The sequence below is a fragment of the Trachemys scripta genome, chromosome 7, assembly GCF_013100865.1.
Source record: "Trachemys scripta elegans isolate TJP31775 chromosome 7, CAS_Tse_1.0, whole genome shotgun sequence".
Lineage (NCBI taxonomy): Eukaryota > Metazoa > Chordata > Testudines > Emydidae > Trachemys > Trachemys scripta.
Genome location: NC_048304.1, coordinates 97,793,567 through 97,811,244, shown reverse-complemented (window position 1 = coordinate 97,811,244; position 17,678 = coordinate 97,793,567). Strand labels below are relative to the sequence as shown.

The 17,678-nt window shown below is 39.9% G+C and overlaps 1 protein-coding gene across 2 annotated transcripts in view; it reads left to right on the top strand.

The window, feature by feature from the left end:
- Positions 1–11,770, top strand: part of LOC117880279 (gamma-aminobutyric acid receptor subunit pi-like) — a 77,273-nt gene extending 65,503 nt beyond the window's left edge. For both annotated transcript variants that reach the window (XM_034776297.1, XM_034776296.1), the window contains exons 8-10: positions 5,579–5,731; positions 6,732–6,925; positions 11,312–11,770. In XM_034776297.1, the coding sequence (XP_034632188.1) occupies positions 5,579–5,731; positions 6,732–6,925; positions 11,312–11,623 (659 nt within the window). In that variant the 3' untranslated portion in view covers positions 11,624–11,770. The remainder of the gene's footprint in view (positions 1–5,578; positions 5,732–6,731; positions 6,926–11,311) is intronic.
- The last annotated feature ends 5,908 nt before the right edge of the window (positions 11,771–17,678 follow it).

The following is a 17,678-nucleotide window of genomic DNA, read 5'->3' as shown; positions in this document are numbered from 1 at the left end:
TTGCTTGCATTGCTCAAGACATGCTGGCACCATGACAAAACCCAACAACCTGGACATGCGAAGGCTGAGCCCATGCTACCACAAAAGCAGCAGCACACTCTGCACTGGGAATGACAGGAGCGGCCAGGCATGGTAGTTGTTTGTGAGGGGCATGGTCTCTCCACCAGTACCATCCTCCTTCCTGGACTTCTGCATATGGGCGCAGAGGCCCCCACCACCTCTAGGGTCACAAAATAGGGCACAAACTCCTGGTGTCCTGGAGGAGAGACCATTCAGTCTCAGCCTGTAGTGCCAGTGTCCCATCCCCTACAGTCTAGAACAGCAGCATTCCCCTGCTGTCAGCTAATACCATTAGTTCTGTAGATCAAGCTGTGCTGCAGTGTTGAAGTTGCAGGAGTCAAACTCTTCTGATGATGGGCGGGGGGGATTGTTACAGTTGTACATAACAGAATTTGTGTTTAGCTTTTTCCTTTTAAAAATAACCTAGGAAATTGCATGCAAAACTTTTTAGAAGAATGTTATATAGGTTGCAAAATCAAGTTAGAAAATGCCAAATTTACAGTTGCCTGCACAACTGTAATGCTTTATTTTACAGTGTGTCATTACAGCACCGCACAGCATTTTTCCCCAGCACCTTTGCCTCGTTTATTGCACAACATGGATGAAGAAAGGGGCAGAATTAGTGTTGCGTGGGAAACCATAAATTTGACATTTTTAAACTTTTGAATGCTTGACTTCGGCCTGATCTACTCTTGAAAATTTTACTGGAATAATTCTTTTGGTTAGGGAAGTGATTTTTTTAAGATATGTAGTTATATTGGCAAAAACCCTACTACAAGTGCAGTTATATCGGTATAAAGGAGATTTATGTCAGTACAGTTTTCCTTTCCCTGTGAGAATAGCTACTACCTGTATAAATCTCCTGTTGTACTATATAACTGACCCCATTAAGGAGTCTGAACGCTCAACTATACCGGTATAGTTAAAACGTTACCACTTTTGAATGTAGCCAAGCTCTTTGTAACCTTAATAACTTTCTTTAGACTAGTTTTATGTATGTAATTTTAAAAATATTGTAAACATTTAAATGTAAGCAGCCATATTCTAGTCTGGTAGCAATAAGACAGACCTGCATGTGCATTCGTAGGCTGTGGTTGCACTTCACACTGTTAAAAAGTCCTGTCAACCTCATACTTCACAATGCACCTCAGGGATGCACAAATAGCCTATTAATGCAGATATTGCTGTTGTGGCTTACCGCTAAAGTGCATCCATATTTATAAAGCACAGTCATGACTCATGGCACACAATATTAGAAACAAGCACGTAACTTCACTTAGTCAAATAAAAATAGCTCATGCCAACTGATCACAGTGAATACCTGAATTTGACCCTTTCATTGATATTCTGGTAGAACTAGTAATCACAGAGTTTGGAAAAATTTGAATTTTTAAAAGTTAAAGATTATCATTTTTTTGTAACCTTCAAAATAAAGTTTGTTCTGAACATTAATTGTAGTTCCAGTTATGTTAATAAAAATCAGATTTTTTCTTTATTTTCATGCATTATAGCCTAGAGGGAACATAAGGTAAAAGCAAATTCACAGCCTGAACTTTAATTGCACATACGTACAAAAGCTCACTTAGGAATCTGGGACTATGAAGGACCAAATACAGACTTAGCATAAGGGTGTGTAATTCCACTACTTATGCCAAGTCTGCATTTGGCTCCAAGATTCAGATCCTTGTGCAAATCATAGAAACATAGGACTGGAAGGGACCGCAAGAGCTCTTCTAGTGGAGTCCCCTGCACTCAATGCAGGACTAAGAATTATCTAGACCATCCCTGACAGGTGTTTGCCTAACCTGCTCTTAAAAATCTCCAATGATGGAGATTCCACAACCCCCCTTAGCAATTTATTCCAGTGCTTAACTACCCTGACAGTTAGGAAGTTTTTCCTAATGTCCTTGCTGCAATTTTAGCCCATTACTTCTTGTCATGGTTAAAGAGAACAATTTTTCTCCCTCCTTGTAACAACCTTTTATATACCTCAAAACTATTATCATGTTCCCCCCCATTCTTCTCTTCTCCAGATCAGACAAATCCAATTTTTTCAATGTTCCTTCATAGGTCATGTTTTCTAGATCTTTAATAATTTTTGTTGCTCTTCTCTGGACTTTCTCCAATTTGCCCACATCTTTCCTGAAATGTGGCACCCAGAACGAGACACAAAATCAGTTGAAGCCTAATCAGCGCAGAGTAGAGCAAAAGAATTATTTCTTGTGTCTTGCTTACCACACTCCTGCTAATACATCCCAGAATAATGTTTGCTTTTTTTGCAACAGTGTTACACTGCTGACTCATATTTAGATTGTGATCCACTATAACCCCCAGATCCCTTTCCACTGTACTCCTTCCTAGGCAGTCATTTCCCATTTTGTATGAGTGCAACTGATTGTTCCTTCCTAAGTGGAATAGTTTGCATTTCATTCTGTTTACTTCAGACCATTTCTCCAGTTTGTCCAGTTCATTCTGAATTTTAATCCTATCCTCCAAAGCACTTGCAACTCCTCCCATCTTGGGGGGGTTTGTAAGTGTACTTTGTATGCCATTGTCTAAATCATTGATGAAGATATTGAACAGAACTGGACCCAGAACTGATCCCTGTGGGACCCCACTTGATATATGTACTTCCAGCTTGACCATAAACCTCTGATAACTACTCTCTGGGAATGGTTTTCCAACCAGTAATGCACCCACCTTATAGTAGTTCCATCTAGGTTGTATTTCCCTAGTTTGTTTATGAGAAGGTCATGCCAGACAATATAAAAAGCCTTACTAAAGTTAAGATATATCACATCTTCCACTCCCCGTCCCCATCCACAAGACTTGTTACTCTGTCAAAAAAAATTAGGTTGGTTTGACATGATTTGTTCTTGACAAATACATGCTGACTGTTATTTATCGCCTTTGTATCTTCAAGGTGTCTGGAAATGGATTGCTTAATTATTTGCTCCATTATCTTTTTGGGTACTGAAGTTCAGCTGACTGGTCTGTAATTTCCTGGGTTGTCCCTTATTCCCCCTTTTTAAGATGGGCACTATATTTACCCTTTTCCAGTCCCCTGGAATCTTACCCGTCTTCCATGTCTTTTCAAAGATAATCGCTAATGGCTCAGATATCTCCTCAGTCAGCTCCTTGAATATACTAGGATGTATTTCATCAGGCCCTGGTGACACAAACATTTAACTTAAGTAATTTTTAACTTGATCTTTCCCTATTTTAGCCTCTGATCCTACCTCATTTTCACTGCCGTTCATTAAGTTAGATGTCCAATTGCTACTAAATTTTTTGTTGAAAACTGAAACAAAAAACTCATTTAGCACTTCTGCCATTTCCACATTTTCTGTTATTGTTCCACCCCACACACACACCCTCATAGAGTTTCGGGCCTACCCTGTCCTTGGTCTTCCTCTTGTTTCTAATGCATTTGTAGAATATAAATATTACCCTTTATGTCTCTAGCTAGTTTAATCTCATTTTTTGCCGGATAGATGAGCTAATTGACCGATTGGGAAAAGCATGATTTTTGTCCTGACCAAGGGTTATTGGCAAATCCCCCTGGCCAATGCAAAGAGAAGACGTCCTTTTCAACACCAGAGGGACTGTATTAGTACACTGTCCTCCCTTTTGGTTTACATGGGGCTCCTGCAACTTTCCAACGACTCATGGACAAGCTGTTGCATCCACATGGCAAGTATGCAGCTGCCTATCTTGACAATGTCATTATACATAGCCCAGACTAGGAGACACACTTTGAGAAGGTGGAAGCAGTCCTGGACACCCTGAGGAAGGTGGGGCTGACTGCAAATCCCTCCAAATGCACAATTGGGCTAGCAGAAGTCAAATACCTTGGGTATATAGTGGGGAGGGGCATGATGAAGCCCCAACTGAACAAGTTAGAGGCAATACAGAATTGGCCCCAACCAGTCCAGAAGAAACAGGTCAGAGCATTCCTGGGACTAGTTGGATATTATAGGCGGTTCATCCCCCACTTTGCTACCAGGGCATGCCTGTTAACAGACCTAACAAAAGCTCGTGGCCCATACATAGTAAGATGGACCAGCATGGCCAAGGAGGCTTTTGCAGATCTGCAGACTGCCCTCTGCACCGACCCAGTGCTGGTAGCTTCAGACTGGGAGAAAAAGTTTATCTTTCAAACCGATGCCTATGGGTCGGAGAAAAACAGCCAGTCCTTTTCCTCAGTAGGAAACTCCTGCCCAGGGAACATAAATATGCTGTAGTAGAGAAGGAATGCCTGGCGGTAAAGTGGGCCATGCTACTACCTACTCAGACAAAGGTTTACCCTCATCACGGACCATGCCCCTCTGAAGTGGATGCACCAAAACAAAGAAAGAAATGCAAGAGTGACAAGGCGGTTCCTGTCGCTACAACCCTTCTCCTTCAGAGTGCAACATAGGTCCGGAATCAAGCATGGCAACGCTGATAGCCTGTCAAGGATGCACTGTTTGCCGACCCAAGTAGCCCAACCCCGAAGTGTTGAATGGGGTAGGGGTGGGGGGATATGTGATAAACTCAAGACAGACAGCTACAAGGTGTCTGTGTGGGGGAATAGAAAACAGTCCCAGAAGGTTAAAATGCCCTCCTCCCTATCAACTGAGAAGGGGTGACTACAGGTCAATCAAGTTCAGCTGAGAAGGGGTTACCAGAGATCAATTAGGATCAGCTGAGAGGGAGTTACCTGAGGTCAATTAGGATCAGCTGATTCCAACTAAGGGCTACCTGAGACCTTTTAAAACCCTCTCCTGTTGGAGGTGTGGGGGAGAGAGAGAGAGAGAGAGTCACGCTGCCAGTAAGCTAGGAGCAGCAAGACAACAAGACTCACCAGGAGGGGAGGCTGCATTCCCTCTCATAAGGGAGAAAAACAAGCCCAAAAGACTGGCTGAGAGAAGGAACAGGCTGCCCCTTGTGCAGCCAAGAAGGACTGTTTTTACCAAGCCCATCTCACCAAGGCTAAAAACAGCTGAGCCTGGTGAGACTGAGAAGGTACCTTGCCACACTACATTTAAACATGTTTCCAAAAGTCAAATTCTTAAGGTTGCCTTGTGATAAAGTAGATTGATTTAGTTACTTGGTTTCCCCATAAATTAGGAGTTTTGTTCCCGCCTCCTACTCCACTTACCCCAATTTAATACCTGCCACAAAACCTATTTGCTCAGGTTTAGTATATAGAATGGGTGAATCTCACATATACTGAGTATAAGTTTACTTTAAGAAAAGTTCTCTTCTCTATATTGAAATTTTAGCAAAACAAAATTGACGAGAATTACAATATTTGTTTACCAATTTGGACCTAATAAGAGCTTTTACTCAGGATCAGAAATGGAGATTTAACAGATTTGTTGGGAAGTGTGCAAGACAAACTTAGAAAAAAAAATTTAATGTTTAAAATTGACATTTACAAGAAATTGTGATAAGCGGCACCATCTAACATTACCTTATACCATTACCTTAGTAATTGTTTGTTTCTAAAGGTTGTTTGCTCCTCTTTTCACAGGACGCTATCCAAAGTTAGTATTCCATTTTGACCTCAAGAGGAACATCTTGTATTTCATACTAGAGACATACGTACCATCCATCTTGCTAGTTGTACTCTCCTGGGTATCATTCTGGATAAGCCAATCATCAGTTCCTGCCAGAATCTGTATAGGTGAGTAACTGACAAAACAAAACGGAGGTTGAAACATTAAAAGGTGTTCTTTGTTGCACAGTACATAGCATTCGTTTCCAGAAGTTGCAAAGACTTCTGTATTTTAGGCAATTACTTCTTCGGTTTGCCATACGTGCAATACATCATGTAGATTCCCCTCAGATTTTTATTTCTGTGTATTATTTAACAAGGAAAATGTCCTGGGAAGCCATAGGGAGTCTAGATGGCAGAAAAGCACAAAGAACATTCATTCATTCCTGAACTCACTTCAAAACATTCAAGTACAATGTGTTGCAAACAAGAAAGAATTATGAGGTATTTGTGAGGATGAACAATACATACTAATTAACACATGAATAACGGAAGAGAAAGTACTGTAAGAGATTAAAATAACTCATTTTAAATGAGAGAGAGATGTGGAGTTGGGAAGAAGAAGAAACAGCTGCCACAAGACTGAAATGTTCAGAGCAGAGGAGAAACAATTATAAGATGTGTCTGGATTTGTAAGAAGGAAAGGTGTCCATACAGAGTGAAGACAGTTGAATGGAGTGGTGTTGGCACAGTATGTGTAACTTCATAGAAATGGTCACTGTACCGACTTTCATGTGACTGCTACAAAGCCGAGATACAAGATAATTACCTTGTGGTTATAAAAAATCATTGTGAACCATCTTTGTAGTCAGGGAATATCCAGACCGTTGGCATAATACCATAATAATCACAAGTGTACAGCATGAGTCATTTAAGTTCCTCTCATTTTAGTTTACAGATGCCCTGGATTGTTAACCTTGTTTCTATTTTTTTTAAACATGTGGATTCAAAATCTTAAATATATTTAAAAGTCTTATTTCCAGAACATCCAGCAGTAAATGTGGTTGCACACACTGAACAGTCTACAGTGACCATAAAGCTCAGAACACACTAGTTTGCAGCTATTCCAAATGCTGCATAGAATGCCATAACTAACACCACTTTTTACCTCATTCCTTGTGTTCCGCAGGTGTCACAACAGTGCTTACCATGACCACTCTCATGATGGGAGCCAGGACTTCACTTCCTAATGCTAATTGCTTCATAAAGGCAATTGATGTATACCTTGGTATTTGTTTTAGTTTCATCTTTGGGGCTTTGCTGGAGTATGCTGTGGCTCATTTCTGCACTCTTCATCGTTCCAATTTGAGGGTACACACAAAGGTATTTAAATGTTTAAATATTTGAGTAGAACAAATACCTAGGGAACTCCTTGTCAGGAGAGTACGTTACCTGCATTAGCATTAATGGGAATTGTACATACATTTAATGTAAATATTTCCTACAATAAGGACACTAAAAGGCACTATGGGCCTGACAAAAACTAGGGAATTAAGCACCCTTGAACTTTGGGGTATTAGAAATCTAGCTCTGAATTTTGCAGCTCAGGCCCTCTTTACTAGAAGACACTTTATGTCTCTCAGTTATATCCACACAACCCAATGACAGTAACAAAGAATAGTTCATGAATCACTGAAGTTTTTGGCACTATTATTGTGGCATTTATGTTGCAGCAGTATGTAGGAGAAGGCATGGAATTGTCTACCCCAGGAGGAGGAAAGGCAGAGTTTGGGGCTGTTCCATGCACACAAGGGGGGTAAGCAATCTGCCATATCCATGAAGATGGAGAAGATTACTTCCCTGGATGAATACTCCTTGCTCTGCAGAGTGGCATGGAGTGAGTGAGGCAGGGCCATAGCTCTGACTCCGCCTTACCCCATTTTAAATGCAGGGACTGCTACTACAGGAGGCCCTTACATAACTACACAAGAGTTGGGCAATCCTCTGAGCTGTCTGTGCAAAGGCCACTCGCAATCTGACTCTTGCCATGACCATAACACTCAGTGCTGTTTAGATGTAACTGAGGGCAGCATATTTGGGTCACAACCACTTACTAGCATTTCCTCTTACAGCTTAGGAAATTATTTTTTTTAACTTCTTGTCTTCCACCTTGCTTGCCCAGGTATTAAACTACTCCATCCCTTGAACCTGCCCAGGACACATGCTACATGAAATCCTGCCGTTTCTATTGTCTCTATTTCAAAGTGTCTGTTTCCCATATAACCCCATTCTTAGCAGCAGTTGCAATCACTACATTCACAACTCAATGCCCCACACTGTTGGTTACATCAGTGGAAGTGCTCCTGGTGAGGACATGCACCACCAAGAGAAAAAGCTAGTATGGACATGAAAAATCACAGTAATTACTGTGGTGGCATTCTGTTGACCTAACTTAGGTCGACTTCATTTTGTAGTCGAGACAAGGCCTGAGCAAGGCTAAGCCATGTAGTCTGAGGGTATTCTCTGGGAATGGTTGCAAATGCAGAGGCTAAGGATTTGTTTGGCAAGCTGGGTGTGGGTCAGAGAGAGGCATAAAGCCAAGAGAGAGCATCTGAAAGCGAGAGAAGCAGTAGTGAGCATGGAGCAGAGATAGAGCTCCTTGGTCACAGAAATGACTGGAGGACCAGATTTAGAAATTGTGAGCAAGGAAACTGCCTGCTGCTGTTTGTTCCCATTGTTTTCAGGGAAACAGGGCTTTGTGCACAAATCTGATTTGGAGTATAGAGATTGTGCATACAACATTGCAGAATCAAAATTCAGAAGACAACGTTGAACCCATTTTGTAATTGTAGCCTTAAACAATGAGTAAGAATGATCTGTGTTGCCCTCTATTTTAGTATTTAAATAAGATCCAGCACTGGTTAAATTGGCACATTTTCGTCCTTTGGATGCGCTGGGGATTTATGGTTTATAATATGAACTGTGAAATAGCTAGCCATATACAGACACCTGCAGTAGCAAGCTCCATGTGAGCCATGATCAGCACAGACAACATCAAAGTCATTGACAAAAACTGATGAGTCACCTTCTGTATGGGAATTCAAGCACCATGTCCCATTCATTTCAATACAATTAGCCCACTGCGTAATAGTCTGAATAAACCAACAGGTTACCTTTCAAAGACCTTACATCTTGCTTTCTTCTGTATGAAGGACAGAACCTACCTTTATGACTAAAGAAACCCTTTTGACTCTTTCCCCTGTATAAAAGAAAGGGATCCTCATCTAGCCTTATTTTTTTTAAATTGACCTTTGGATAGAGAACAAGCCTGAAAACTTTCATCCTGAAAGGGGAAAGTGCCACAAATTGAAAATGGGGTAATAGTGGAAACACTCAGTCTTATATCTGCTGGTCACTCCTGCTGCAGCTACAATGCACAGCATCACGTTGCCTTTACAAACATATTAAATTGGCTTGACAAAGGAATCTTCAGGTGCACCAGATACCATGACACTCTTGGATGAAACACTTAATCTTGAAAATCTATAATATTCAGCAGAAGTGACATCTTTCCTCCTGTCAGCTGTTGGATGTCAAACACTTCAGTTAATATAAACAGCAACAGCAGATAACATATATAGTACTTTTCAGCTCTCATACAATACCTTTTCATGGATGCTGCTGTATTCAAACAAATCCCTTCATAGTGCCATCTGCTATTCTCTCATTAAGAGCTGGGAGTGAGAGAAGAGTAAATAGTATCACATTTAAAAAATACAGCTGCAGTTGAACTCTCTCTTGAAATGCAAGGTTTTCATAATGTAAAGCAGCATAATTATTCTTCTCACACAGTACTCCAGAGCCCCTCTTTTTCAGAAGTCCCCCAACATCCTTGATTTGTAAGGCAGATAGCTATTTGTAGTTCTGTTGTAGATTCTCTTTCTTCTTTTCACAGGTACAATATGATAATCAAGCTGGTGCTGTAAATGCATCTTTTTATATTCAGTGAAAAAAGAGTGGCTTGGAACATAGCAACAAGAGTGAGACATGCACCACGCCATAGACAGCATTTTCCACTCAAGTTTTAAGGGCTTCCTAGGGAAAAGAAATAAGTTAAGAATAGCCTAATAAAGCATAAGCCACCTGTGAATCATTCACGTGCAGCTGTGTGAAAAGAAAAATGGTACATAGGCAGTGTCCTTTCCTGCTGTGCAATAAAACTGTAATTCTGCACAAGTTTTATTTGACTTTATCTGGGTGAGAAATCAAACTTTAAACTGAGCAATGCACTAACTCCCACCATTTTAAAAACACAGATGTTGTTCTGCTCCTTTTCTCTTTCTAATAAATGAGAACCTGGGAATAATCAGGTTTCTTCTGACAGATTTCTTGATTTTATTAACTTTTGAAGTGCCAGTTACAATCATTATGACTCAGCCTTGGTGCTTTGTTTAAAGGGTCGGAGACACTGCTGGGAAGGATTTTGTCTGGCATCATGAGAACGATGTACTGAGTACAGTTTTTAAAGTAGAATAGCTAAGAAATAGGTTCAAAGTAAAACTCCATATCTAGCATTTCCTCAGGCAGTGTTTAAAATCCAGACTGGAATTTTATGGCTTAATCTTATCTGTGGTTTATAAACATATTTTTAATCTTAGTTTTTGGTTTCAAATTACTGATATTGCTGCAAGAAGCTATACTGCAGATAAAAGGAATATTTGCCATCAGGTGCATTTTCTGGGAAGACCCACTGTGTTGTGCATGGTTTATCTCTGTGAGATGGAAGAGACTAGATTTTTCTGGCAAATTGAAAAACAAAAATGATGGTGATGATAATTTTTCCAATTCCTTCTATTCTGTTTCACTGACTCATTGCATTTTACTTCTAAATCTGAGGTTGAATCCTGTCCCCATTGAAGTCAACAGCAGAACTCCCATAGATTTCAAAGGGTCAGGACTTCAGCCATGAACTTTCTGGCTCAATGCTTTCTCCAATCAAAGCAAAGGAAAACACCTTGAAATATTTGTGTAGGGCTCAACAAAGTGCTGCCCTGTTTCAGCAAAGCTCTTAAGCATGTGCTTAACTTTAACCCACTGAACTTTAAGCATGTGTTTCAACTGCTTTGCTGGATCAGGAACGGAAATAAGGGATTATGAAATATTGAAGTATTCATTTAGTTGTGAGGTTCATTCCTCTTCCTTATCCTTGTCAGTGCTTTATTATTTTTTAAAATAGATCAACCTTCATCAAGAGGCTGAAGAATAGTCAGCCTACTGTGCAAAGAGTAAGATTCTCTCAAATTCTGAGGTGCTTGAACTAGCTAACTAGACCTAGAGGTAGCTGCAGCTCCACTGATCTTCTGCTAAAATAATGATATACTCCTAAACAATTCCTAACTGCTGACAATTAACTTGATCTTTCCAACAAAAAGATTGTTTATCCCCTTTGATACATTCAACAGATTTCATGCTCACGTCAACCAACAAATGTTTGATGGAACATTTCTGTACAAATCTAGTTTTCCTTTACACTCAGATTTGAACTTTTGCCAAAAGCTGCCATGTAAGTCATTGTGTTGTCCCTGTATTTGGAGACTTTGAAAACTGACAGTAGTTGCTTCCATGTATGTGTACACCCACTAAAATCAGGTGTGCACTACAAAAAGGGAGTCATAGGGAAACCTAATCATTCAGTTCAGTGCAAATGTAAATATATGTGATGAAACATATGCTTAAGTGCCTCTATCCTGCTGTTTTATTTCCTGTCAGGATGAGGATGAAGAGGTTGAAGAAGAGATTAATGGAGTACTGGCAACAATTGCAAACAGTTGTAATGTCTCTGACAAGATTAACAAGGTTGATTCAAAGCAAAACATCAATACCAGCAGTAACAGAAAAGAGGAGAAAAGTAAACACAGTGGGTGTAGTTCACCAATGACAGTGATGAAAAGACTCTTCTGTATCTCTGACTGTTTCTATGTTAAAAACCCATACCACATAGACAACTATGCCAGACTCTCTTTCCCATTATCATTTATCATAATAAATGTATTTTACTGGGTGTATTATTTGTATTTCTAAGTATTTTAAACTATAAAACTGTCATGTAAATGAAGGTAAGACATAATGAGTACAGTTGGGAAAGTTGCATTGGTTTTGTCAAAATAACATTTTTATTTTACAATGCAGTATGGTTAGGGCCCTACCAAATTCATGGTCATAAAAATGCATCACAGACCATGAAATCTGATCTCCTCCATGAAATCTGGCTATTGTAGGAGAGGAGCAGAGCTGGAGGCACCCCAGCTTGGGGGCTCCTACCATGCGCCGGGCTCCAGCTGCTAGTCCTGGCCTAGGCTGGGGAGGGACTAGACTTCTTCTTCCCCTGCAGGGGCTGCTCCTGAAGGCAGGTCAGATCCATCTCTGGGAATGTCCCCCAGTCGCAGGAAGCGCCACAGCTGCTGGCTGTGAGCCTAGCTCTGAAGGCAGTGTAGAAGAGAGAATGGTTCTCAGCCCCCGACCCGGGCAGAGAGGCTGGGGCCCCAGCTATCAGCCCCAAACCTGGGCAAAGAAGCTGCTAGGAAAACACAGACGTATAGTAACCCACCCTCCATATCCTGCAACCCTCTCTTCTGTGCTGCTGTTGGCGGCCACATTGACTTTAGAGCTGGGCACCTGGCCAGCAGCTGCAGCTCTCTGGCTACCCAGCTCTGATGGGTAAGCAGTAAGGGTGGCAAAATCCCACGACCACCCTACAATAGCCTTGTGACTCCCTCATGACTGCCTCTTGGGTCAGGACCCCCATGGTTGCAACACTGTGAAATTTCAGATGTAAACATCTGAAACCCTGAAATTGACTATTTTTAAAATCCTATGACTGTGAAATTGACCAAAATGGATCATGCATTTGGTAAGGCCCTAATTATGGTAAAAGCTTGCCATTTTATCAAATAGTACTTCTATTAAGTTTCAGGTTAAATTACTGTTTATCTGTTAAATTACTGTAGTATAAGATCTGTTACTGTAAGTTACTATAGTCCAAAACTGACCTAATTTTAGCATGCCTATTCCTCTGTGTACTATTTATCAAAAGCCAACAAGTTCTGTTTTTAAATGTTAAATTTTGTAAAATGAGAGAGTTATATAACACTAATTTCTGCACTGCATCAAATATATTTAAAAATAAAATCAGTAAAGTTATTTTTCTGTTATGTTTCCATCATTATGTCCCCTCTGGCTTTGTCAATAATGCATACAGCTCCAAGAATATTATGTAACAACACTTTTATCACTGGAGATTACATTTTTGCTTAACAGCAAATAAGTGGTTTGAGGGATTGAACTATTAACACAATCCAAAACCACATGTAAGACTTTGCAAGATCGCAAATAATTAGTAACACTGACCGCTAAAAATACGTAGAACTCCCAAAGCTAAAGAGCTTGGATCTAGATCTGTACTCTTCCCAAGTGAAGAGATGTTTAGATGTGGTGTTTAGGTGTGAGCCAGTCTCTAATGGAACATGGCCATTTATACTGCCGTTTACACCCTCACAGATAACCATTACGCCAGGGATTAACCTGATGTGCTTAGTTTAAAGGGACAACTTCCCTTTCAATCAATCTCCATTGAATATTTCACCTTTATTTAGCATAACTCAAAAATTCTAACCAATCTTAGTTTTCACATGCAGTAATTTTCCAGTTGCAAACTGATAGTCTTACACAGCTAAAATTGTGACCCGGCTAACAGAATAGTTGATGATAAATCCTATAAATCATTCTACATAGTAATTCACAGCAGCAGTAATATTATGGAAGTTATTGGGTATATGACCCATTTTTATATGGCTACACAAAAGTTCAGAAATAGTGTCTCTCGTCAACTAACTAAAATTCACTGAGCAGCTCACATGTGTGTATACTGTATATCACAGAAAGTGCAGTGATCTGACAAGTATTTTATATTATAATGCACACATATATGTACTTGTGCAGAATATTTACACCAATGGGTTCATATCCACCCATCAGTTTTCTACTTGTGAGGGAAGACATCACTACATGTTATGGAGGAAAATTCCATGTTCTTAATATGGCACTGGATTTCCGCACCCCTATTAAGTCCATGGGACTGGTATCATCAGTTCAATAGAAGCAGGTGTAAGTCATTATTTAGAACATATTTGATATAGTCCCATATATAACAGTTGAGTGTTTTAAAAAAACAAGCCAATGAAAAAGACAATCAGTTGGGCCCCTAAGTACCTTTGAGGATCTTGGCCTTGGTGCCGGATTTCTAAGGCCTCACAGGCTTTTGTGTCAACAGGTACTGCAGAAGGGCAACTCCAGATTCTCCTCCTAGAACACTTTTGAAGGAAGAGGGAGCACCCACCTCTGATCTGTGGGTTTCTGAGTTCAGCATGACCTCTCCTGCCATTCATATAAAAGAATGTGGAAATGATAAACCAAGGTAAGAGCACTTGCATTAAGAACAAGAAAAAGAAGACCGCTAATTCATATTCTGGGATGTCTATATATTATGACAATGTCAAAGGGAACAATTTTTCCTTTAACATACTGAATTTATGGACCTGACCCTCCAGTCTTTACTCATGCAATGGACTCCAAGAGAATTGCACTTGAGCATAAGCTATGGGACTGAGCTTTATTTGGGATTCACTTCCAGGTTTGTTTCCCGTCTGTTATTTCAGCAGACAGTATAAAATAAAGCTGTATTTGGATTTCCAAATCTATAGCTTAAATTCAGCTTATCTTTTTGAATAGCCATTTGTATTTGGCAAATTGGTTATATTAACATAGTAAATTGGGGGAGGAGGTTATTTTTGCTAGAAGCACAAGGTTACCCCTTTGGGTAATATAACTAAATTAATTTAGAGACAATTCGCAGTAAATGTACTTTATGAAAGCTGTCTTCAGGTCAAAGTGACTTTATTTGAAGTGCAAAATCCTATAATGGAATCTGCTCGCCCACTGATGTGCTAATAGTAATGGGAGTTAGACATGGAAATTCCCCATGCATTCATGAAAGAATAAACTGAAAAGCCATCTTATGTATAATTATAATTTGCATAATTCTGTATTAATAACAAATTCATAAAAACAAAACTTGATTTGGCATGAATGCATCTTAAGTAGAAGCAGTTGTAATCTTCTGGGATAGGGAAATGGATTTCAGTGCATTGCATGTAGAATTAGCAGCAAAACTTGTATGATCCCTCTCTCACACATAGCATTTATCCTACAGTGACAAGTGACCATCTCCAGTCTCCTGGGTAACTGGCTGTAATAGATACTCTAAATACATGAAATTTATGGAAGAAGTTTTGAAGATAAGATATAAGGGCTAGAGCAGAGATGGGTAAGCCTCTGCTGGTACTAAGACCAGAGGCCGCAATACAAGCTCAGGTGTCTAAGGCAGAGAAACAAAAATGGTCTGATTTTCACAGGTGCTGGGATATAAAGGAGAAAAGCTCTATCTTGATATACATAGCTAACATCACCTGAGATATTTTGCTCATATGTCTGTCTGCTTATTGTGGTCTTGTTTATTTTGATTGTAATCTCTTCAGGATAGGGGCTGTTTCTTACTATGTATTTGGAAAGCACCTAGTATATTTGGGGAGCTACTGTACTTCAGATGAATAAATAACAAGGGACACCAAATGTGCAAAATCATACATAATGGTAGCACTGCTACCTGCCGTATACATTCATATGGCAAAATTCTGCCTATGTAGTTATGCATAACTCCGACTGATTTTTATGGGAGCTGACCATGAGTTTCATGAGGGTAGCATTTAGTGCAATAAACATGACTCCCCACACACATACACTTTGAAAGGTTTTGAGCCACAATTCCTTTTCTCTGGTGTATCAATCTCCCTACAGTTGCTTAATCACATACATTAGATACACAACTCTGACATTAACAAGGTACCATTCCTGGGTACTAGTAAAAATACTCTAACTGCTAGGTCATCTTTACATTTCATCATAACAATGAATTTCCCTGTGTATGTCAGGCATTTGGGATATTAGTCCTTTTTCTGCTAGTTTTCTATATTACCTGCTTTGTTGCTGTCAATTGACATTCACTGGGATGTCAAGGAGTACATAATATGGTCCAGTCACTGGTATAGCAGAGGTGTTCTGTTAGATGTACCTGGAATATTCAGCAGAATTCAGAAAGGTAGTACTAAGAAGGAAGGAGTCGTAGAACAGACATTCATTATCTCTCTAATCAATCAAAGTGTGAATTTACAATCAATATGAGGAGATATATATATATAGAGAGAGAGACTTATTTCAAGTGTGTCTTAATGCAACCGAATCAGTTGCCGAAATCCCCATTTGGATGTTCAAATTGGCACACAAGTGTATAACCCAGGCATCTATCTACTTAGGAGTTGGCGTGAGTACCCAAATGCAGCATTCGGGTGTCCAGTTACAGCCCATTTGTATTCAGAACTAGAGCTGGCGGATGGAAATGTTTTGATTAAATGATTTTTTACTGGAAAATCCCAATTAGTCAAAGCCTTCTCAAGTCCAGGATAGAATTTTTGGTCAGAGAGACACTGACACCCCAGAATAGCCAATAGCTGATTCAGAGTACAGTATGTCCTGATCCTTGATTTCCCACAGCCCAGCTGAGTGCCACCAGCCTATGGAGTGAGTCAATCTTGCTCTCTTTCTGTGGCCCAATTACTATTTAATGATCTATACAAAGTGGAACAGCTGCAAGAGGAGAGATTGAGAGAGCCACTCCCCAAATAACCTATAGCCTGGTGGATGGTGCACACAGGGATGTGAGAGACCGAGACTCAAGTTCCTACTCTGCCTGATTCAGAGCAGGAACTTGAACCTGTCTCTCCCATATCCTAGATGAGGGCCCCAATTCACAGGCTATTGGCTATTCTAGGATCACTCTCCTGGTCTTGTTTTTTCTTGAAAAATTCCAGAATTTTATTTTTGTTCTGATGCAGAAGGAAAACAAATTTTGAAACCTCAAAATTTTTCATGAAACAGAATTGTTGGGCCAGCTTCATTCAAGACACTAGTAGCTTGAGGATCTCACTTATCGTTGTTCTTCTGTAGACTGTTCCCAAGAATTACTATTGAAGCACCATCTTTGCTCTCAAACTAGGGGAAAAGCAAGCCAAAGAAAAGCCAAGAAGAAACAAACGTCACCCAAAAACTCAAAACAAGCAATCAAAAAAGCCACACACAGAGGAAAAGATATGTTATACAAACCAAAAGGGATTACAAGAAACAGAAAACTAATTAAACTGTCCCCTTTCTTCTTCCCACTAAAATATTTTGCCAGTTGAGTGGTGAAGCAAGGAGCCCTAGAATTACAGTGAAGAGAGCAATCCAAGGAGACCACTAAAGAACTTACTACTATTGGTACAGTTCACTTCATGCAGCAGTAGATGGAGCTAATTAACTACTCTTCATGACTGGGTGAGCAGATATAAATGTCAAATCCTAGTTATGGATGGCTCTAGGGGAAGGTTGTTGCAAGCTGACATCTGTACTATAGCAACTAGGTCACGTTTGCAGTGACAGATTAATTAAAAGCAAACAAAGCAACATTGTCAGGTGGACTACTGGGGGCTCTTGTTTTTTATTCCAGAGTTCAGATATTTTGGTCCTCCTTACAAATCCAGACTACCCTACCTAGCTATGGATTGTTTAAAGCACCTTTATGCTCACCACTATTTGCCTGAGTATAAACTGACATAATAACTATAACACCTAGTGCTTTACTGACGCGAACATGACATTTTCTTTATCCCTATCACTCTGAACATGGCTAATTCTTCCCATGGGTTGTCAATATGCCTCCACTATTATTATAGCCTTTCCAGTTCAGTCTGGCAGCTGCACTACAGACTGATTGAGGACTATACTGTTTTTCCTATAAAGATTTAATAACCCTGAATAAACGTTTTCAAGTATTTCACCGCATTACTGCTAACAATTCACACTACTGGGATCTACATAATTTTAAAAGAGAACACAATTTTTTTGGAAAAGTTTCCCTTCTTAGAAGATCTTGCTGAAACATTGGGAATCTGAACAGCAGGATTCTATTAGGCTGATTAAACTGATC